The sequence below is a fragment of the Daktulosphaira vitifoliae genome, unplaced genomic scaffold (assembly GCF_025091365.1).
Source record: "Daktulosphaira vitifoliae isolate Bord-2020 unplaced genomic scaffold, ASM2509136v1 Scaffold_5, whole genome shotgun sequence".
Taxonomy (NCBI): domain Eukaryota; kingdom Metazoa; phylum Arthropoda; class Insecta; order Hemiptera; family Phylloxeridae; genus Daktulosphaira; species Daktulosphaira vitifoliae.
This window is the reverse complement of record NW_026099576.1, coordinates 15,308,344-15,331,910: the sequence shown is the minus strand read 5'-3', so window position 1 is coordinate 15,331,910 and position 23,567 is coordinate 15,308,344. Positions and strand designations below refer to the sequence as shown.

The window sequence follows — 23,567 nt, the reverse complement described above, 5'->3', positions numbered from 1 at the left end:
GGATCAGAATTTCAAAAGTATAGCAATTTAAATTTTTAAAAACTAAGGATTTTTTTCAAATTTCAACTCGATTAAAATCAGGTTCTTTTGGCGTATTGAATTTAAAAATTAAAGCAGCAAGAAATGAGAATTTTCATGGTCAGACAAAAAAACATACATATCAATATATGTAAATGTCTACTTTTTATATTTGTTTCAAATTTTTACTTTCCCGATATAAAGAGAATTGGTCAGAATTAAAAAAAAAAGTATGTCAAATGAACGGGTATATAAAAATAAATACTTATTAAATAATTTTTTTGTATAAATCCATACATTATTTAAAAAGTTATAGATAGGCAAATACTGTTGAAAACAAAATATAAAATCTGGCATTTTAATACTATAGTAGCATGTTTTTTAACTACGGCAACAATTTGCACATAATGACTGGACACTTTATATTTTTTATTTATAGTATGTTATATCAGCTTTAAAGAAGTCGGCCTGGACTAGTGGGTAGAAACGTATATTTCTGCGCAGGGGGTCTTAAGTTCGATCCCAGTGTGCTGATTTTTCTTGTGGTGTCTGGTATGTGGTGATATTGTACACGTCCTGTCCATCATTGGTCTAGCTATGAATTATCTTTGACTCCCTAACATGTGAAAGGGGATCACCTCATCTTCTGTAACATGTGAAGTTCGAGAAATAGAAGGATGTAAAACTCATCATTATTATAATGGTCTTAGAAGATAATATCAGTGTATTCTATTCCCTTTAAACTCACACAATATGTCGCTTATTGAATCAAAAATATTTTAAATGTTCTCTGCAAATGCACTATTTTTAGGGAAATTTGAAGTTATAAAAGTATATTTTTTATACTTATCCGTATATGATCACAAATTCCCTGAAAAACAGCAATTTTGCGAAGAATATCTGAAACGTTTATCACACAATAAGTGAAACAGTGATAAAAACGAAGTTTGACGACCTTATCTTTTTTTTTAAACAATTAATTGATAATAAATATTTTCATTTTATTGTTGAACTTAATATTTTATAATTTTAATTTATAAATATTGAGTTATTTTTCTTTATATTCATAAGTATTAATTAAAGCAAACTATTATCTTTATATTATTTTAGAAATGATTACAGAACCCCTTGATGTCGGGTATGTGTTTTAACTGTTTAACATACATTTATTTATTTATTCTAAAGAATTTTGATTTTTTTTTTGTAGTTTTACGATCGAAGAATTGGAAACAAATGAAATAAGTGAATATATTTTAAGTCCTGAAAAATATGTTAAATTATTTTCTTCTTATTTGCTAACCAATGAATTATGTTCAGCAAAATTTCTATGGCGTCGTATACCAGAACATATCAAAAGTACACCAGAATTGCAAAAGGTATGGTTAATTGGCAAAGCATTATGGACCAAACAATACACTCATGCCAATGAGTTAATAAATTATAAATGGTCAGATGATTTAGAACCAATTATGAGTGCTCTTAAGAGTCGTTTACAACAAGACACTTTAAAATTTATAAGTACACACTATGAAAATATTCCGTTGGATAAGTTTCAATTATTTATGGGAGTAGATAAAAATCAAGCAGAAAAAATTGTAGACAGTGAAGGATGGACCTGTGAAAATGGATATGTTATTCCAATAGCCATAAGTGAACCTGAATTAGGATTAAGTGGTAGTCATGAAGTTTTAGATAGATTAATTACTTTATCATCATTTACATCATATATTGAAAATTAAGATTTTGTTTATATCTATTAATAAATAAATGAAACCCAGATTTTATAATCTGAACGAATTTGTGAGATGAATTATTACTTTTTCACAAAAATGTATTATTATTATATAAAAATATTTAGTTATTTCTATATAACACATCAATTATAAGTAATAATAATAACAAAGTGTTATTTAATTTTCCTTAAAATTGTATGTTAAAAAATAAGTAAATAAACTTTTATAAAACTTGAGTATACAATTAAAAAAAAAATTTTTTTTATTATATTCATATTGTTTCATTGATAAATTTGTCATGTGTGGTAAAGCACAATCATTTTTTAGCATTTATATCATCTAATAATTGATTGAAAATAATAATTTAAAAAAAACATTGTGATGTATTTAAGACCATCAATTTATATATGAAAAACAATATAGAGCATATATTCCCCACAATGTCTCCTAAATTTCACTTTACGTGATTTTCCCATTTTATCAAAATATTGAGAGAAAATCCCCTTTTTTATAATTAAAAATATTTTTTCAAATTTTAAGAATAATGTCTTCATTTAGATACAAAAAGAAATCTATGACATGATTAAGAAATCTGTAAACAGTTCAAACTAAAATAATAAAACAGTTTACTGTAACATAATTTTAATATTTTAAATATTTATACGGTTAATAGATATAAAAATATAAACATAAGATTAAGGACAGCTGGATAAAATAAAAATGTATTTTAAATAAATAAACCAATATTTGGATATAGAACAAAAATAAAGATGCAATATATTTTACAAATAAATTAAATAATATGCACCAAATTTAAGACTAGCATCATCATTTATAAAACAGTTTAATAGTAAATAAAACATTAAAGCCTATAGATAAAAAAAAATAATTTTATATATAATAAAGTTTAAAGTCCTTTGAATGAAGATAAAAATAAATATAACAACTAATACTATTGTAATAACATATCATTTGAGCAAAATTTGAGTCAATTAGTTAAGCTGAAAACATACAGAAACAGTACGTTGTATTAAAAAATTTTAACGCAATACAAAATACTCACATTAAATTAAGTTTCATATTTTAATACAAAATCATTAAATTTATTTTTAATGTGTTACTTCACACATAAACATTAAAGACATAACATATTTTATATATTTTTAGTCTCTGTAGTATAAGTTGCACAGCGATGTAGTTTGGGGCAGCAATGACTCTTACATATTTTAAGGAGAATAAAAGGGACTTATACTCTTAAAAAATCATTCATTATAACTCAGATTGAATTTATTGCAAATAATTTTACATATTCTCTATTAATTAATAATTTAAACCTATCCGATTCAGTAAAGCTTTAGTGATAAAAGGTAGCAAAAGTACCTTTTTCTATTATTGTAAATATTATTTGATTTTCAAAAAAGGAGCTAAGGTCAATTACAGTAATTTTCAAAAAAGTATTTAAATATTTTGTTTAATGTGTACATATTTTATTAAGAATATTTTTTTAATTACATAAAAAGTTTTCAAAGAATATAAAACACTACTCATATTAAAATATGCAATTAAAAATAGGCATTCAAACTCTTCGATTTGTTTATGGTTTTGATTTTAGAAAACAGATTTAGGTCTTATGAGGTTTTGGTTTTGTATAGAAATAATTGGTTTTCAAAAAAATAGTTTCAACTTTGGAACTAATATATTTTATAAGAAGTTGAAATCATTCAATTTCAGTTTTAAATTAGGTCATTTTAATTGAGAGTTTTAAAACCTGTTTAAAAACATGACCGGTATATGTTATGATTTTATAAACCGGTCTTCATGTAATTTTTATTTCGGATACAGATAAAAAACCATAAAAAAAAATCGGATTTAACCAATTTAAAGTTCTGAATAAAAGTTATAAGTTTCATAAAAAATTTACTGATACTCAATCCAACCATTTGCTTAGATCCAAAGATATACACTAAATATATGAAAGTAATTTAGTATTTGATCTTAACAGTATACACTAAATACTGTATACTGAAGAGTATATGAAAAAAAAATTATGATAAAATTATATTCCAAAAAAAAACAATCATTACTTAACTTACTTCAAGGCTTAAAATTTTCCAAATAACGTTTACTGAAAGCATCAAATTTTTCTAAATTTTCATTATTAACTTTTAACATTTTACAAAAAACAGTAATTTCTCGTTTAAAAAATTCCAATCTAAAAATATTGTAGAGAATAGAAATTGACATATATTTTCAGAAAAATCATAGAATTCATTACTTCTGTAAAGGATATAATGAGTAATATGGTGTATTGTCCAGGTGAATAATTTTACTTCCACAAGTAGGTTTTTTAAAAAATATCACATTTCTTAATGGATCTGTTACAGGTGCGCCACAATTTAACCATGTAGCTGCTATACCAAATTGTACTTCAAATGCCTTTTCAAGTTGTTCTTTGAGATTAATTTTTAATTTCTCAACATCAATAACATTATCACAGATACTTGGATTAACCTATTAGTATTTTATATTTTAATACTGATTTTTCCACCAAAATGTGTTATTAAAATATTTAATCATGATGAGACTTAATTTGTTATTGATGATAAATACTTAAATCATAAAAATATTAAGTTATTGACATACAGATTGGTTGATGTTTTAACAAACAAGCCTAATAATTTTATATCCAGAAAATATTTTGTGTTATTTAAAAAAAAAATTATTTTTATGGTTTTGAACTTCATGAAAATCATATTTTTTATTATTTAAGTAAGTGTAGGATCTAAAATAGTTTTAAGAGTTTCATTGTATATTGAATGATGATATTAATAATTAGTTGTAATTTAACCATCAACTGGTATAGCTGTAATAATTATTATAAAAATGGTCTGATGTGTTGATAAATAACTTTTGAATCAGCAAATATTTTGTGTTATTTATTTTTTTAAAATAATTTATGTAATTTTATATTACATTAAAATAATATTTTTTAATATTTCCTTTTAATAATAAAAAAATAAAAAATTTGTTTAAAATTTAAAAATTTTAGTTTTTAGATTTTTTTTCCAAAAAGTTTTGATGGGTCGATAACAACTTAAGGATAAGTACTTATTGAGTTATAATCATTTTTATACATACAGTATGTATGTAGCGCATTTTTAATGCACATAAACCAATCTGAAGTGTACTTACTATTAGATCTGTATAATAATTATTACAACTATAAATTGATTACCAGTTAATGGTTAAGGTACAACTAATTACTACTTTTATCATTAAAGATACAACAAAACTTAATACTATTTTAGATTCTACTCTTACTTCTTAAGGACTGTCATAAATTTGTTACTTAAATAATGTTTTAATAATAGAAATATTAAATAATGTATATTTTATACAAACATATTTACTTACAAAATTTAAATTGTAAGACCCCACAAATTTATATAAATGTCTAGTTAGTAATCTATTAAGTAAACTTCGTGCTTCTTCTAAATTAGGGTCAACACTATACTGAATATCATAGAGAATATGATCTGTAAGTCGTGACATGGCATCAATATTTGTATGAGCTTCAGTCAAAGAATACCTGCACAATAAATTTTAAAAAAGTTTGTCTAAAATTTTCTTAATAATAGTAAATTTACAGATAATTTAGAAGTTATTCATAAATTATTTACAAATCATCACACACAGCTAATTTTATACTTAAAATTGAACTTCTTTGGCAGTTTTTTAATGGTTTTACACATAATAAAAAATTAGTATATATCAGAGAGCTGATCACTATTTTATTTTTTTTTAAATAATAGTTCTTTGTTGAGATGCTTTATACAATAAAAAAACATTTTTCTGCTATCATCCCTTATATACAGCATCTTTATTGTATCGTGATTCAATAAAATACATCATGATAGGGTGTACAGCTTATCGTATTCTCAATTATTATAGTAATCCTCCCACATCTAACTGTTAGAGTCAACATTTTTCAGTGTAATAACCAAGAGTTCCCCTCTTCTAGGGGAAATCTTCCTCTAGAAAGTTATGACATTTCATGTCATATTTAAATTGTTATAATATAAAAAAAAATTCAGTTGGTAAAAAATAATATAGTACTACATAGTATTGAGCAGTAATGTTTAGTTAATAACTTACTTTGTACCACATGGGGTTTGCACAGTACAACATTTTTCAGCTTTTAAAAGTATATCAATCAACCTTAATAAAATAAAAATTGAATTAATTTTTATACTTTGAAAATTTAAGGTTAAAAACAAGTTCTTTTTAAATACATCAAGTGGCCTGTATGGTTCAGTTTGCAAAATATCATCTTGCACTTTGGTGCCAAGATATCAGGTTAGATACCATTCTAGTGAACTTTATAGATTTTCCTGTTTTTTTTTTCATGAGCATTAGGTTATTTATTAGAGAGATTAATTATTAAAAAGACAGCAAAACTTTTAAGATTTTCCACATATATTCTGATCAATAAATGAAGAAGAATAAGCTACCTTATATGTTTTATATTTTGAAAGATATGGAGACTGGGCTAACCCTAAAATTTGCAGAGATCAAAACATAACTCTAATAACGAGCCTAGAAAAGATTTGATGTTTTGCACAAAGATCATTTCACTCCCATAACTCAGTAAACTCTCTCATTTCATAATGTAGATAAACATAAAGTATCTTTTCATCTACAACTTTTACTAGTACCTCACCTAAATTATAGTATACATTCTATTTAATAAATATTGAAGACCATTCACTTATATTGTCATAGTTTATACAGTATAAGTATTTCTTCATTGATTTTATTTAACTAGTAATTATCAAATAAAAATTTGAATTAAATTTGAAATATATGTAAATTTTTGTAATCAAAGAAAACATAAGATATTTTAAGTGAGTGAGCATGGGTTCCAAACAAATAATCCAAGGCGTAGACCCCACTTGCATTGGTCTTAGGATAGTCCTGTGTGGAGGTGCAAACAATAAAATTTAATAATTTTATGGATTATAAAAATATGTGAGTTACTAATAATTAGTAACTATTTAGTGATTTTTACTCATTCATGATGTTGTTACGAACAACTTATTCGTCCATCACCAACATTAACAATTAACAACTATATTAGTGCCTGATCAGCACAAACGACCCTACAGCTCAACTATGAGTACCTGGCGCCTCCACCAGACTGCAACGTGCTTTCCCACTAGGGTTCTAACAGTTCTCTAAGCTGTACCTAGGGGTAACGCTGGCCCTATATAATTTATTCCCATTAAGATTCATAATCTATATTCTAAGGGCAGTTAGCGGTTTTGTGACCAAATATAGATTCTCAACTAACAACGATAACAAGCATTTATTTCTATATAATATTATATAAATATAACCTGACTGGATCTCTAGAGATGTTGGTGGTATCCAAGTTAAGTGAGCGATGGCGGCGAGTGTACACAACCCGAAATAATAACAACAATAATAATAATATTAAGTAAACAATAATAGTATTTAATTTAATAACCACAATAATACTGTTAGAGTTAAGATATCAGATCAATAAAGGTAAGTTACTGAAAGCGTGAAAAAATGTCGACTGCCTGTGTTATGTTTTTAATTAACTTAAGAAAAGTGTGTAATCGGTTTATTTACACCCATACGTCGCATACTCATAGTTGAGTTGTAGGGTCGATTGTGCTGATCAGGTACTAGTAGTTGTTAATTGTTAATGTTGGTGAATGATGAATAATCTGTCCATAACAATAATGAGTTTTGTTAATGAATCACTGCATATCAATAATTTTATTATTTATATATAAATTTTACTAACATAATTTCAGTATTTTGAACTGCCCTATGTTGATAGGCTCTCAAATGTAAATCAGATCTTACTCTATACATGTCATAGATATTTCTAGCTTCCTTATTTCTAAAAGCGATTACTTTTTTGGATGGATTAGAGTTAGGATCAACGACAACCATAGAAAACTGTATTAATCTTTTGTAATCAAATGATATACTTAAATTTAACGATTTGCCATCTCGTAAAAAATAATCCCATTTGTCAACATCAATACCATTGTCTTTGTTCGATATGATCTACAAAAGGATATATATTTAACAACATACTATAAATCAAAATTTGTTAAATTTATAATTTTTTTTACTTGATATAAAAAATATTTTTCACTAGGTAAAATTTTACCATATCCACGAATAAATTCACATATTAATTCTATATGATATGATTCGTCGAGACCATATCGTTTAAACTCTTTCATTAAATCATACTTTTGGATTATATACTTAAGCATTTGAATTGAACATTCTTCATGCTATATAATATAGAAATAAAAATGATCAGTTTTTTAACACTTTACCTTAAGTCTTGAAATTTGTATACATTACAATCAACAAATTGGTAAATTTAATTAAATTAAATTTTTAAATATTGATAACATTTATAAATTAATTTAAATTATTATCCAAAATTTTTATTATGATTAAATAAAATTTATACTAATATAATTTTGTTTAGTTTAAACTTAAATTATATACCTTCCAATTTATTCCAGCAGTAGTTAAAAACCTTTCCCAAGTATGAGAAAAAGGTCCATGGCCTATATCATGACAAAGACCAGCTAATTTAACACATAATATTTCTTCTTCTGTTACAAAAATTTCATTATTACAGTTTTTACATAAAGCATTTAACATTTCACCAGCTAAATGACAAACCCTTTGAAATAAATTTAAATTAATTAGTTTTACTATATAATAACAACTTAATGAGGGTTAAAAATAAATAATTATATGCAGAAAATAACTACCCTAATGAGTGTTCAAATCGATTAATGCTTGCACATGGATAAACTAGATATGTAGTTCCCAATTGTTTTATATTTCGTAAACGTTGGAATTCTGGAGTATCAATGATAGCAACACATAATGGATGGAGAATTATGTGTCCGTGTATATTATCATTAAATACTTTTTCAAAGCCAATTATCTCCATTGTATTTAAATTACTTTGCAGCTAACTTTGAGTATTGTTAACGAACAGTATTTTATAGTACATGGAAATATACCCAAACTCTTCTAAACCAATAAAACAAATGATAATTCTTCTAAATTTAATTCTTTGAACTGATTGTCTCTCGGAAATAATTATGTAACTATCGTCGGCAAAATTACTATTCTGTAAAAATGTATTTAAATGGTAATGCTAATGCTAATTATGAGAATAAGGAGACATCTAAAAGTTATAAGTAGCTATGGAGACTGAAATTTAGAATGAGGTCCACATAGTTTATTATACTTATATACATACAAGCGTCCTACATGAACTATTCGGAATTACAATTTTTTTGTGGAGGCTATAGAGATTGTATTTAAAATTGGAGTCAAAACATACATAAATTATGATAATTTGATAAGAAACCTTGATAATGATTATGTGATTATAGAGATATGATAATAATTAATTTATCTAGGTTTTATTTTTGCTTTAGATTTCAGACAAAAATATTTAATAAAAAAATTACTAAGTATTATATACGCCAAAAATATATTTGGGTACTATATCAATTCAATATTTTATTCTTAAAAAATTAGAACAATAATTCAAAAATCAACACAGTATTTTTTCTTGTAAAAAATCTTATGTGTTATAATTTTTATTACATAATTTATTTGAATCGGGAATTATATAAATATATTAAATCAAATATTGTATTCTCATTAGTAACTAGTAATTTTAGACTATAACTTTATACTTTTTTATCATCAGTAGGTATTTCTTAGGAGATTTCTTCTTCCCACTTAACCCATCAACACCTGGCGTCCCCATATGGTGACATTCGTATTGCTATTTTTATCGCGCGTTCTTAGAATAATAATTTAATAGGTAAAAGCCGAGTGTACCCATATGGTGACACTCAATATCTCAGAAATCGTATTTTCAAAAAATTTAAAAATAATTTTTTTTTATTTTGTGTTGTATATTAATCTGTTTTTAGTAAAAAAAATAGAAAGTTTGAAAAAAAATAATTCTCGGCGTTGATGGGTTAAATATAAAAATACTGATGGTTTCCGAAGTATTGGTTAAAATGAAAGTTGTCCACTAAGTATTTTCTTAATTAGCATTCTCAATATGCATTTTACTGTTTATAAAACTCATGTTTATACGAATTTAAAGGAAATAGTTCTACTTTCTATAAGCATTTTTTAGATTTGAACCCCCCTCGTATATAGGGAAATGGTCAAATTTAAAAAAACAGTATGTCGAATGAAAGATGTATATAAATGCTACTTCTCATGAAAATATTGAATTGATCCATACTTTTTTCATAAAGTTATAGCATAATAAAGTTTAAAATGTAAAATACAAAATAGAGAATTTTCACACAAAAATAGCATTCACTAGCTATTTTCACCGTGAAGATAAAATAAAGTCCGAAATTCATTTTATTAATAGAATTTCGTACTTGAATGAAAATTGTCTAACGTAAAAATAAATTATTAAAATCCAGACCCTAGTTAGTAATTAGATATCTTTTATAAATTGTTAACATTTATTCTTACTTATACACTCGCTATCAATCGAACTCATAAATCAGTTTGTTTTAGACACTCAATTAGAATAACCTTAAAATAATTAAATTTATTATTTTAATATTAAGTTATGTATTTTATGTGTGCAAAAAATCATAAAATCATAATTAAATAAAAACGCACGTTCAATTTACCTAATATGATAGGCTATATAACTAAAATGTTATAATTATTAAGTAAATGTGTACCACCACTAACAAATTTTAAAGCCCTGAGAAATAATTACAATGTTAATGACTTCACGTAGCATATTAATAATTTTGTTGTGTTGAAATACAAATAAACAAAAATATTAAATAAGACTTAGTTCTGATAAAAGAATTTTACAAATGACAAAATATCTTAAGGCTGGTTTTTATTACTTTCTTTTACGTATTTTTTTCAAGTAAAACCGTTTAATACCATTAAGTTTACCTAATTGCATTATAAAATAACTATGAGAAAAATACTTCTTTGAAATACGTTAATTATTATTATGCAAAACATTTCGATTTAATTCTGTGAAATTTCACAATAATTTGTATAATAAATTTTTTTCAAACAAAATATATTACTTGCTTGGAGGTTGGTCTCTTTAAACTCTTTCTGTACTTAGGTTTTTCATTGAATTTTCATAAAATTTATACCAAAGAAAGTTTAATGTCTCTAGTTTATTGCATTGAAGTTTTATGTTTTCTGTTTATTGTCAAAGGATTATGTTTTAATAAAGGTTATAGCAGTTTTAAAATGTAGACAATTTTTTTTGAAAATACTGTTTTTAATGGTAGCGTAGTTTTCTTAGTCATCGTATTATAATTAGAAAAGATACGTTAAAAAAGGTTAAATAGAATTATGAATAGCACTTGTTCAAGGGGTATGTCATAACCCCTTGACACATCCTTTAAATACGCTTCTGAATAACGTGTGCATGAAACTGGGGACGAAAATTATTTATCTCGTAAGATAACAAGTCAAAAATTCTGTATTTTTTGTTATTAAGTTGCTCGCAAAAATAAGAGTGACAATGCTATCCCAGGTACACAACATATTCAACTTAATATCATCAGTCTGATGATATTTGTTTCGTCAAATAAAAAGCTGGGATTGGACACTAAACAGAAAACTAAAGAAAATAAAAAAGCTATACGACCAATTTATAGTAGATATTAATTGAGACCTTATAAGGTGCCTGTAAGATATAAGCAAGACAAGAAAGTGTTATAATTATAACATTAAAAACGAAAAATTTTGTCAAAACATATTCAAAAAACCAAAATTAATGTAATATTAATAGATGTAAAATATTGTTACACATAATACATATAATACATTATAATAAAACAATTTTAAATAAAAATATATAAATATTATTTTCAGACGTTATATATAAAAAAAATTATGTAAAAAAAAAAAGAAAGTTGACTGCCACAACTAATGGCAGTGAATTATTTTTCGATCCTTTTTAATGTTAAACGTAAAAATATTATAACATTAAAACGTTAAACAAAAAAAATTGAATAACTTTAAAATTTAAATTTATAAAATTTTAAATGTATAAGCTTAATGATGATATAATATATTTAAATGTGTAAACAAAATTTTTTTTCATTCTGACTCTGGAAGAAAATGAAGTTTTGAAAGTTGTGTATTGCTTCAAGATCAAAGTTCTTTGAAAAGTTTTAACATAATATTAGATTTATATTCAATAAATTATGAAAAAGTCGAATTTTTTAGATTAATTCTGTAGATATAAATACATATATACAATGTAAATGTATATGCATTACATTATATGAACAAATACAAACTATAGAATAATTATATACTATAGTCAGTTAAAAAAAAAACCCAGCACAGAGGGGGTCGCGGCACAGTGGTGCCGTGGTATAGTTGGATCAAGTATAATGATATCTGACAGTGATTAAAATCACTATCAAAAATAAACGCTTCGATACAAATCTTTAGATAGTGTTTAATTTTAAAAAAATTGGTGTTTTATTCCAAAAGCTACTTGATCTGCTGGTTCCTTATTAATATCTCGATTAAGATAAAGTATGTCGAATGAAAAAGGGTTTATTAAAAAATATTATTTGTCATAAAAAAATTGTGTGGATCCATAAGCTTTTCAATAAGTTATAGCATTATAAAGTTAAATATAATATAAAAAATAAAATCGAGAATTTTCACACGAAAATAGCATTCGGTAGCCATTTTCGCCGTGAAGACAAGTCCAGAGGTCAAATTTTTTTTTTTAATTAAAGTATATTACATTAGCATTAATTTAAGATATTTATAAAAGTGGCAGACCTTCATGAACATTTTCAAAAGTTAAGTTGAAAAAGTTGTCATTTTAAATCCCCCCCTGTGGGCAGATAAAGGGTCAGATTTACAAAAAAAATATACCAAATGATAAGTAAAGACATCAAGCATCTATATAAAAAAAAATTATATTGATATGTTCATTTTTGAAAAAGTTACGGCACATTTTAGTAAAAAAAATTGAAAAAATTTCGAAAATTAGCGATTTTTAAATTTGTAATTTTTTTGGAGGTTTCCCCCATTTACGGGGAACGGGGGAATTTTTTTCAAATTTTAAGGGTAATGTCTTCTACTAGATTCGATTTGTGTTATTTTATCGTATCGTTTAAAGAAATCGGTCCAGTGAGAGTTGAGAAAAAGTGGTAACAGACACAAAAAAAAAAAAACACATCATAGTAAAACCAATACCTTCTCAGCTTCGCATCGAAGCTAAAAATCTGAATTCAACACTACTAATGTTTTGTGATATTTAATATATCTTAATGTTACCACAGCCTTTATGAAAAAAAGACATTAACAGTCTGGTTAATTCTTCGACCTCAAATTATTTCGATTTCATTATTTTCTAGAAAATGCAGTTATGACATATAAGATCCAATAAACAATATTTAATAACCTAAGGATTTACACCTTAATTAGTTTTAATCTCTTAGAAAAAATGATTTTCAGTAGGGCTTAAAGTCTGGAAGATATTTTACTCTAATTTTACAAGAAATTGCTTGTAGTGAGAAAAAAATCTCTTATTAAGGTGATTTTACCGATTAAAAGAAAAATAGACTTGCATTTTTGAATTTAAATTAATATAGTCACTTTGTCGACTATATTAATTTAAACAGTTGCCGTGAGAAGTTTATGCTCCATAACTTCCGGTTCTGTTACCTATGATGAATTAATAACATTTAAATATAATAATCTTCAGAAGTTCAATAAAAATAGTTTTGAAATCTAAAATAAACAATTATGTAACACATTTTGTGTAGTTACTGGCGAAAGTCTGATTTATAAATTTTAGGTTATGTTTAAAGTTCAGATAAAAGTAATCACATTTTCGTTCTCACTACTAACCGGTGCATTTGTTGATTGGCAATATCACTTTTCCTTAGATATGTTTAATTTTTTATTCTGTTCAATTAAATGCCAATTATTTCTTTTGTAATCCGTTATCTTTTATCAATCTTCTCTAAATCACGCAAGAGATCTGTTATTTACACGTGGTTCAATTTACACCAATAAGTAAAAATACATTTTTCATTCTTTTTAAGGCAACTTAAAATTGTAAATCATTTTAGTAATAGATTCAATTATGGCTAGTGTACTTGTTGTTGGTGGCGGAGGTCGAGAAAATGCCATTGCTTGGAAACTTTCATTATCTACTCAAGTAAAGTACATTTTTATACGTGAACTTATAAATTTAGTGAATTAAAATTATAAAGAGTGAATTATTGATTTAATAAGTAAATTATAGCTAGAAATTATTTTGTACTAAATTATATTATGACCTAAGATGTTTTTTATACTTACAATTTAAAAGATAATATTATCCTTGTGTATTAATTATTAAACTAATTTCTTTAGGTAAAAAAAATTTATATAACACCCTATAATATTGGAGCGGCTCTTTTGCCTCAGGTTGAGTCAGTTGATTTAGATATTAGTAATTTTAAGGTATGTTTCATTATTTAAAAATATATTTTAGAAAATGTAATTGTTTTAATTAACTTAATTTAATTGGATTTCAGTATTAAAAACTTAAAAATAATGTTATTGTTTGCAATACTTTCAGTTGTTATTAAATTTATTTGTTTAAATTGTTATATATATTATGATCATAATTTTTTTTTCCAATAATTTCTATAGTCCAAATTATTTATTAATTTTATACTTGCATATCAAATTAATTTTTTTAGGTTTTAGCTGAATGGTGTATTCAAAAATGCATTGATTTAGTTGTTGTTGGACCAGAAGATCCACTTGCATCAGGAATTGCTGATATATTAGCTATTCATAATGTTGCTTGTTTTGGTCCATCAGCTAAAGCAGCTCGCATTGAAAGTGACAAAGAATGGGCTAAACAATTTATGGATGATTTTGACATTCCAACTGCTAAATGGAAATCATTTACTGATGTAAAACAAGCTACTGAATATGTTTATTCGTGAGTAAATAATATATAAGTACAATGTTTATAAATTATAATTATAATTTATAGTATATACAAATCATATATTATTAATATTTTTTTCATTTCACAATACTCATAAATTAATAGAATTTTTTGGTATTAATAATTTAATTTATTTTAATTTAATTTATATTAATAATTTACAGTGTTTATTTTATATCAAATATTCAACTAATATATCATTTGTAATTGTGTTAATACCAAATAAATTTATATAAAATTATTTTTTTACTTATATAAAATAAGAAATTATAATTTTATTTTATTTTTATAAAACTTTTGAGTAATGAAAAAAAATTCTTCTAATATGCTAGAAAGGATATTTTTATTAAACTGATCACTTTATAGAATATGTGATAAGTTCTGACTTAAAACCAAAATGATTTCGGTTTTTAAATATGTTTACTATATCTAGTAAGTTAGTTGACCTCTATATAGATTTTTTTTTTAAGAATTTATTAGGTAGAATAAATTGTAAATTATTGTAGATACTGGATGTATTATGAAACCACTGTTAAAACTATAATTTAACTAAAAGATTGCCTATATAAAGTTAAAAGTTAAATTAATCAATATATATTTTGTTTGGTTAATTTTAGTTTTTAAAGTAATATTATAGTTCAATTAAGGTTTCAAAGGCGATCTTATAAAATTTTTGGGTTCTGCAATAATTTTTCAACATGTATTAAATTTTTTTTTATATAATTAAACAAATTTAGTAGATATAAAAAAATTACAAAAATTCTAAATAATTTCTGTTCCAAGCCCGGGTTTAGTGACATATTAAAGATTTTTTCATTAGAAATTGATATTTTACTACCACTCTAATTAAAACTTCTTTTAGAAATTTTTGAACAATATTTTAAGTATAAAGTCGTATTGAAAATACTATGAAGTATTTTTAGGAGAAAGATTGAGATCCTTCTTCATTAAAATTATTCCTCAAAAAAATTCAGAAAAATAGTATTAATTGTTTTATTTTTTTAAAGAATAGAGATTTAAATTTAGCAACCCAACATATATCACATTAGTAGGAGAGGGTTAACCCCAAGTAGTTGGGAGTAAGGTGAGGAAAAAGAAGAGAAAAACCAAAGATTTTAAAAATTTTTTAGCAATTTTTCTTTTACTCTTAAAAAACATGCAACAAAGTTAAATAATGGTTTTTATGATATTAAAAGAGTATCTATCTTTCTATACGCTTTAAAAATATATATTAATATTAAAAGCTTAAAATTATTTTTATTAGTTTTACTATTGTCAGATTAAGTCTGATGTATTAATAATCTTTTGGAATATATTCTTTTTCAGTTTTATTAAAATTAATATATTGGAATTAATTTATTCTTAATTATTATTAGTTAGAACTATTGACTTCAGTTTTTATATGTTTATATTTATATTTATAGAGCTGATTTTCCTGCTTTAGTAGTAAAAGCTAGTGGACTTGCTGCTGGAAAAGGTGTTGTAGTTGCTTCAAACAAACAAGAAGCATGCTTAGCATTAGATGCAATTTTAACAGAAAATCGATTTGGTAAAGCTGGACAAACTGTTGTTGTTGAAGAATTATTAGTTGGAGAAGAAGTTTCAGTTAGTTCATAATAATTTATACATTTTAAGTATATTGTAACATTAACATAATATTAACATTTTAAACCTCAGTACTAATAAATTAATAAAATCTTAAATGTTATGTAGTTGCATTTTTTTACCAATGCAAGACTCCAAATAATTATAGTATAATTATTTTTGGTACATAATGATACAAATTGTATTTTTATTTAAAAACAATTGAAGTATTGATTATTTATAATTGTATTACTTGTAATTCTTAATTTTATTTGCAGGTTTTATGTTTTACTGATGGAACTAATATTAATGTTATGTTACCTAGTCAAGATTATAAAAGAGCATATAATCAAGATAAGGGGCCAAATACAGGAGGAATGGGTGCTTTTTGTCCTTGTTTTAATATGTCACAAGAAGAATTAAATGAAGCAAAGAATATTTTACAAAGAGCTGTTGATGGGCTTCAAAAACGTGGAATGCCCTTTGTTGGTTTGTTTAGATTTTTTGTTTTATATTCTAAAACTTAAATATAAATAATTCAAATGAAAGTATATTAACGAATAACTTAAAATATATCTATTAAACCACTCTTCAGGTGTATTATATGCTGGACTAATGGTAACTAATGATGGAATAAGAGTTTTAGAATTTAATTGTCGTTTTGGTGATCCCGAAACTCAAACAATTTTACCGTTATTAGAAACTGATCTTTATGAAATAATGAAAGTATGCATGGAACTATTATGATACTTAATGTTTTTAGACTTATATTTTAAAACTTATTAGTCTTGTGTTAATGGAACCTTGAATAAAGTAAAAGTAGAATGGAAATCTGATCAATTTTGTGTTGGTGTTATGATGGCTAGTAGAGGATATCCACTTACATCTAGCAAAGGAGATGTAATATCTGGTGAGTTATTCCACAAATGTTTAATTCCATACTTTAAAGTGTTCAATATTCTATTAATAATCAGTTATAATTGGAAATTTTTCAGGCCTATCATCAGTTACAAAAGGTATGGTTTTCCATAGTGGTACTAAGTTAAATAACTATGGTGAATTAGTGACAAATGGTGGGCGTGTCTTAATTGTTGTTACAATGGATCAAGAATTAGTTTTAGCAGCTGCTAGAGCTACAATGGCATGTGGACGAATAATGTTTAATGGTGCACACTTTAGAACTGATATTGCTCACAGGGGCATAGCTAGGTAGTAGAAATTTTCAACTTTATTAATTTTAATTTAAAAATAATTTTTTGCCTTATTTATAAATAGAGCAATATTAGCTAAAGGTGTTACAACTTATAAATCAAGTGGGGTTGATATAGAAGCTGGCAATGATTTAGTTCCAATATATAAAGATTTAGTATCTGTGACAAAACGTCAAGGAGTTTTAGGAGAATTAGGTTCATTTGGAGGAATGTTTGATCTTAAAGCTGCTGCATTCAGAGATCCAATTCTTGTCTCAAGCTCTGATGGAGTTGGCACTAAATTGAAAGTAATTAAAAAAAATTGTAATATGGCAAAGTAAACAACATCCTTTTTTATTTTATAATTTTTTCTTGTTTTATAACTTTAAAAAACATTAGTTATAATTTCAAAATACAAAAAAAAATAACTTTTTATAACAAATTAATATATTATTTTTCTAAAAAACTCATTTTGTATATAAATTGAGTATATATTTAGATGTATTTCAAAATTATAAAATATAAAAAAGTGAAAATTAACAAAGGAGATTGTTGACTATATTGTGCAACACCTAAATTGTTATAATAATAAGTTTTATATAAATTTTATAAATATTTTATAGATAGCATTAGTATGTAATAGTCACAAAGCTATAGGACAGGATCTTGTTGCTATGTGTGTCAATGATATAGTAGTTCATGGAGCTGAGCCTTTATTCTTTCTTGATTATTTTGCGACAGGACGTTTGGAAGGTGGAAATGTAATTGAAGTTATAAAAGGCATAGCAGATGGCTGTCGTCAAGCTGGATGTGCACTTATAGGTTTTTTTCTAGTACAAATTTTAGTTTTGATATTCATATTATTGATTTAAATGTATATTTTTTAATTATATCCAATGTAGGAGGAGAAACAGCTGAAATGCCGGGTATTTATCATACTAATGATTATGATGTTGCGGGATTTGCAGTAGGAGCTGTTGAAAGGGAAAAAATATTACCTAAAATCAATGATATTGTTTCTGGTGATATTGTTATTGGCTTAGAGTCTAGTGGTCCTCATGCAAATGGATTTAGCTTAATTCGTAAAATTATGGAAAGAGGTTGTCACAATTATTCTGACGAAGCACCTTTTAGCTTAGATAAAAAAACATTTGGTAAATTATTTCTACTAAAATTAAACTTTTTAAATATTTTTAATAAATGTATTTCTATTTTAATTTGTAGGAGAAGAATTCTTGACCCCTACAAATATATATGTTGAGCGAGTCTTACCAGCAATAAGAAATGATCACATTAAAGCTTTAGCACATATAACAGGCGGGGGTCTCTTAGAAAATATTCCACGCATCTTACCAGAAAATAAAAAAGTTGTTTTAGATGCTACCAAGTGGGAAATTAAGCCAGTATTTGGTTGGATAGCAGCAACAGGTAAAATTTATTTAGAATTAGTATAACTTGTAAATAAAATATTTTTATATTATATCCTTTTAAGGTAGTATCAATGAAATAGAAATGTTGCGTACAATGAATTGTGGTCTTGGTATGATCTTAATTGTGGCCAAAGAGTTTGTTGATGATGTGTTAGTACATACAAATGGTAAAATTGTTGGTGTAATTGAAGATAAAAGTAAAGGTACTAGTAAACAAATAATTTTTGTTAAAAATAAATTATTTTATAATATATGTAGTGAGTAAGACTTATTGATGAAATTTTAATAATTAAAAAAAATATACTCTATATATTTGTATTTATTTTCCCCGTAATGAACTTAAATTGATTGAAACTTAAGTTATATTAATATTTACTTAAATGTGTAATCTCTGAAAATATTTCTGGAATTTAAATTTAAAATTAATTTTCATTAATACTATAATTCCTCAATGTTAACTGACTATTTGAGAGTTTCAATAAATGGTTTTTGATATATAAAAGTCATTTTAGATTCGATGCGAAGCTGAGAAGGTATTGGTTTTACTATGATGTTTTTTTTTTTTTGTGTCTGTTACCACTTTTTCTCAGCTTTCACCAAACCGATTTCTTTCAATAATACGCCAAAAGATCACAAATTGTATCTAGTTGAGACATTACTCTCAAAAATTGAAAAAATTTCCCACGTTCCCCGTAAATGGGGAAACTTCCAAAAAAATTACAAATTTAAAAATCGCTTATTTTCGATATTTTTTTAATATTTTTTACTTAAAATTGCTATAACTTATTAAAAAATAATCAAATCAATATAATTTTTTTTATATAGATGCATGATATCGTTATCTTTCGTTTGGTATATTTTTTTTATAAATCTGACCCTTTACCTGTCCACAGTGGGAAATTTATAATATCAACTTTTTTACAAAAAATTAACTTTTTTAACTTGACTTTTGAAAGTCTGACACTATTATATGTATATCTTAAATTAAAGCTAATGTAATATACTTTATTATGGAAAAAAAAAAATTTTGGACTTTATTTTATCTTCACGGTGAAAATCGCTACCAAATGCTATTTTTGTGTGAAAATTCTCGATTTTGTATTTTACATTTTTAACTTTATTATGCTATAACTTTTTGAAAAATGTATGGATCACGACAATTTTTTTATGAGAAATAATATTTATATGCCTTTTTCATTCTATGTACTTTATCTTAATCAGAATATTAATAAGGAACTAGCAGATCATGTAGCTTTTGGAATAATCCGCCAATTTTTTAAAATTAAACACTATCTAAAGATTTGCATCAAAGCGTTTTTTTGATAGTGATTTTAATCACTGTCAGATGTCATTATACTTAATCCAACTATGCCACGTCACCACTGTGCCGTGACCCCCCTGTGCTGGGTTTTTTATTTTTAGGATACAATTGTTATTATTTTATTTAAAAAATTAGTAATTAATATTTTAATCAAAAATGTATATGGTTCAATAGATGACTGTCCTGTAGTAGTCACAAAATTTGCAAATGCTATGGAGCCAATTATGCGCCCACATATACAAACTTATGTAGCTTCAAGGATGCATCCAAAAATGAGGGTAGCTGTTCTTATATCAGGTAGTGGAACAAATTTACAGGTAAATCGTGCATTTGTTGTATGATAACTTTGAATATTATAATACATATTATTATTATGTAAATTTAGGCTTTGATTGATGCAACTACAGACGATCCTTCTATGATGTCAGAAGTAGTTTTGGTAATATCCAATAAACCTGATGTTGAAGGTTTAGAACGAGCTAAAAAAGCTGGAATTTTAGCTCTGGTAAAAAATATTATATTTAGTTATATTATATTGATCTCTTCATATGCAGTAGTATTTAAATGAATAGAAGTGTTAATTATCCTCCAAGGAGAAAACTTTTTCTGCATTTCTAAATATTATTAGCAATAAAATTTTAAAAGAAATTATTAAATGCTTTATTTTTCTTTACAAAAACTTGAAAATTTTTATCTAAAATCACAATCATTAAAATGTCAATACTTTAAAAAAGGGTTTATTATGTATAATATTATAAACATATTCATATTTTAAAATATAATACTTGTTTTTTGCTTTTAAATTTAGGAAATAAATCATACAAATTATAAAACTCGAGAAGAATTTGAAAGTGTAATGATGAAAGCTTTGGAACAAACACAAATAGATGTTGTTTGTTTAGCTGGTTTTATGCGAGTATTAACCAAACATTTTGTAAATAAATGGAGAGGACGATTACTCAATATACATCCATCTCTCTTACCATTATTTAAGGGACTTGATGCTCAAAAACAAGCACTTCAGTCAGGTGTTCGAGTTGCTGGTTGCACTGTTCACTTTGTTGAAGTAAATTAATTTTTCATATTAAATATAATTATTTGACTTCATTTAAAATTTTTTTTTTATTTTTGAGAATTTAAAAGTTTCTTTAATTTATATTGTAATAGAANTAAATCATACAAATTATAAAACTCGAGAAGAATTTGAAAGTGTAATGATGAAAGCTTTGGAACAAACACAAATAGATGTTGTTTGTTTAGCTGGTTTTATGCGAGTATTAACCAAACATTTTGTAAATAAATGGAGAGGACGATTACTCAATATACATCCATCTCTCTTACCATTATTTAAGGGACTTGATGCTCAAAAACAAGCACTTCAGTCAGGTGTTCGAGTTGCTGGTTGCACTGTTCACTTTGTTGAAGTAAATTAATTTTTCATATTAAATATAATTATTTGACTTCATTTAAAATTTTTTTTTATTTTTGAGAATTTAAAAGTTTCTTTAATTTATATTGTAATAGAATATTAACTTCTGCGCGTAGAATCATACTGTAGTAATTAAAAATGTTTATTTAACAATAAAGAAATGTTACATGAATCCATATGATTTAAAATTAAAATTATTAAATTAGTAACCTGATTTTATTTCTAATTCTCCCATGGTCTCTTACTACATTCAATATAAATAAAAAAGAATTTTAATTAGAAAAATAAATCTAAATACTAAATGTTCTCTGTAATTTTAATTTTTTATTAAATTAACTGTTTTATTTTAAACTATAGGAAGAAATAGATGCAGGTGCTATAATTGTACAAGAAGCAGTAACTATCAGCATAGATGAAACTGTTGAAAGTCTCATTGAAAAAATTAAATCAGTTGAACATATTGCTTATCCAAAAGCTTTAAAGTTATTTGCAACAAATCAAGTATATTTAGATAAAGATATTGGTAAAACTAAATGGCTGACTAATTCAAGTGATGTTTACAGAAATATTGTTTAAAGTTAAAGTTAATTAATTGAATCTCGAACAATTTATTATTGATTATTGTGAAATGATTATAAAACATTATTTTACCACTAAGGTTACTCATTTAGTCTTCCATCTTTTTTATTGTTAGTATAAAGTATTCATTATTTTTACCATGTAAAAATATTACATTTTTTATTAATCTTTATTTTTATTTTTTATTTTGTTATTTTTATTTATATATTTCAGATGTAGTTATGATTGAAATTTGTTATTTTGTTGAAATTTAAATAATTATAACACTTTGATCATTAGTGGTTATTTAATCTAAATTCATCTATTTATCTTTGTATCATTAGGATTATCTACAAATATTCGTTTTATATTTATATGTTGATTATAAATAAATATTTATATCCTAAATTAAAATATGTAATAAAATTATAATATATATGTAATTTCTTATGACCATATTGTAGAAACTACACTAGTGACATATTTTATTAAAATTAGTTTATGATTGTTAGAAATTAACTAAATTTTTTCTTTGACATATTTTATTGGGTAAACCAGAACTTTTAATTTTATTCTCTTGAAAATCATCAGTAAGATTTATTTTATGGGTTATTATAAATGTTTTTGATTATTTAAAATAAATAAAATTTTAGTATCCAAGTTGTTTTAGATAGACATTAAAAAAATTTACTAAGATTTAATATGGTCTGTCTTATTAAATAAAATTAAAATTCCATCACTAATTTAATATACTAATTTAAATTCTCAATTTTTGAACATTTTAAGTTAGTACTTAATTCCCAAATCTTAACTCAGAAAAAATTAGGTAAGGGATTTTAAGTATGCTTAAAAATGTTATTTTGAAATGGAATTCAATTTTAACTCCATTTATTTCCGCGATATTTCTGGTAGGTTCGAATTGTAATGAGGTAAGAGAGGTAAAGTACCCCTTTATAACAAGTGTTTATTATATTCAGAATTTTTTTTCTGTAAAATTATTTGCTGACTTATTTTTGGATTCATCAAAAATATGTAATGAGTAATAAGTCAGCAAAAAACATAATTAATGTACATAATCTTTCTTTATTAAGAAAATTTAAAGCGTCGGACTAGTAAACGTAATTGACTACGTTGAGGCTGGAACAGATTGATTGTTTTATACTTCATTTTTATATTTCTCAAAAATGAACAAAAATTGTATAAAAAATTGAGCTTCATATTATAAT

At 24.7% G+C, this 23,567-nt stretch overlaps 3 protein-coding genes across 6 annotated transcripts; 2 read left to right on the top strand and 1 right to left on the bottom strand.

The window, feature by feature from the left end:
- Positions 1 to 258: 258 nt before the first annotated feature.
- LOC126907712 (deoxynucleoside triphosphate triphosphohydrolase SAMHD1) lies at positions 259 to 9,148 on the bottom strand. Of its 3 annotated transcripts, none has more exons than XM_050689204.1 (9): positions 8,585 to 9,148; positions 8,313 to 8,493; positions 7,922 to 8,089; positions 7,585 to 7,853; positions 5,907 to 5,969; positions 5,166 to 5,340; positions 4,027 to 4,262; positions 3,845 to 3,963; positions 259 to 664 (listed from the first exon to the last, which is right to left on the bottom strand). In XM_050689204.1, the coding sequence occupies exons 1-8, from the start codon at positions 8,767 to 8,769 to the stop codon at positions 3,846 to 3,848; spliced, it is 1,395 nt and encodes a 464-aa protein (XP_050545161.1). In that variant the 5' UTR covers positions 8,770 to 9,148; the 3' UTR covers positions 259 to 664; position 3,845. The 3 variants fall into 3 exon arrangements, with proteins under 3 accessions (XP_050545161.1, XP_050545160.1, XP_050545163.1); XM_050689203.1 differs by lacking the exon at positions 259 to 664 and adding an exon at positions 2,559 to 2,752; XM_050689206.1 differs by lacking the exon at positions 259 to 664 and adding an exon at positions 3,696 to 3,714.
- Positions 994 to 1,770, top strand: LOC126907714 (COP9 signalosome complex subunit 8-like). The gene is made up of 2 exons (XM_050689209.1): positions 994 to 1,156; positions 1,226 to 1,770. The coding sequence occupies exons 1-2, from the start codon at positions 1,131 to 1,133 to the stop codon at positions 1,755 to 1,757; spliced, it is 558 nt and encodes a 185-aa protein (XP_050545166.1). The 5' UTR covers positions 994 to 1,130; the 3' UTR covers positions 1,758 to 1,770.
- Positions 9,149 to 13,700: 4,552 nt separating the features above from the next.
- Positions 13,701 to 22,640, top strand: LOC126907707 (trifunctional purine biosynthetic protein adenosine-3). 2 transcript variants are annotated; one of them, XM_050689196.1, is made up of 18 exons: positions 13,701 to 13,898; positions 13,961 to 14,043; positions 14,241 to 14,330; positions 14,573 to 14,820; positions 16,254 to 16,434; positions 16,692 to 16,902; positions 17,009 to 17,139; positions 17,200 to 17,323; positions 17,409 to 17,622; positions 17,689 to 17,911; positions 18,227 to 18,425; positions 18,506 to 18,757; positions 18,828 to 19,031; positions 19,096 to 19,236; positions 20,529 to 20,671; positions 20,740 to 20,859; positions 21,163 to 21,420; positions 22,141 to 22,640. In XM_050689196.1, exons 2-18 carry the CDS (start codon positions 13,969 to 13,971, stop codon positions 22,357 to 22,359), a joined length of 3,033 nt encoding a protein of 1,010 aa, XP_050545153.1. In that variant the 5' UTR covers positions 13,701 to 13,898; positions 13,961 to 13,968; the 3' UTR covers positions 22,360 to 22,640. The 2 variants fall into 2 exon arrangements, with proteins under 2 accessions (XP_050545153.1, XP_050545152.1); XM_050689195.1 differs by having other exon boundaries at positions 13,955 to 14,043.
- The last annotated feature ends 927 nt before the right edge of the window (positions 22,641 to 23,567 follow it).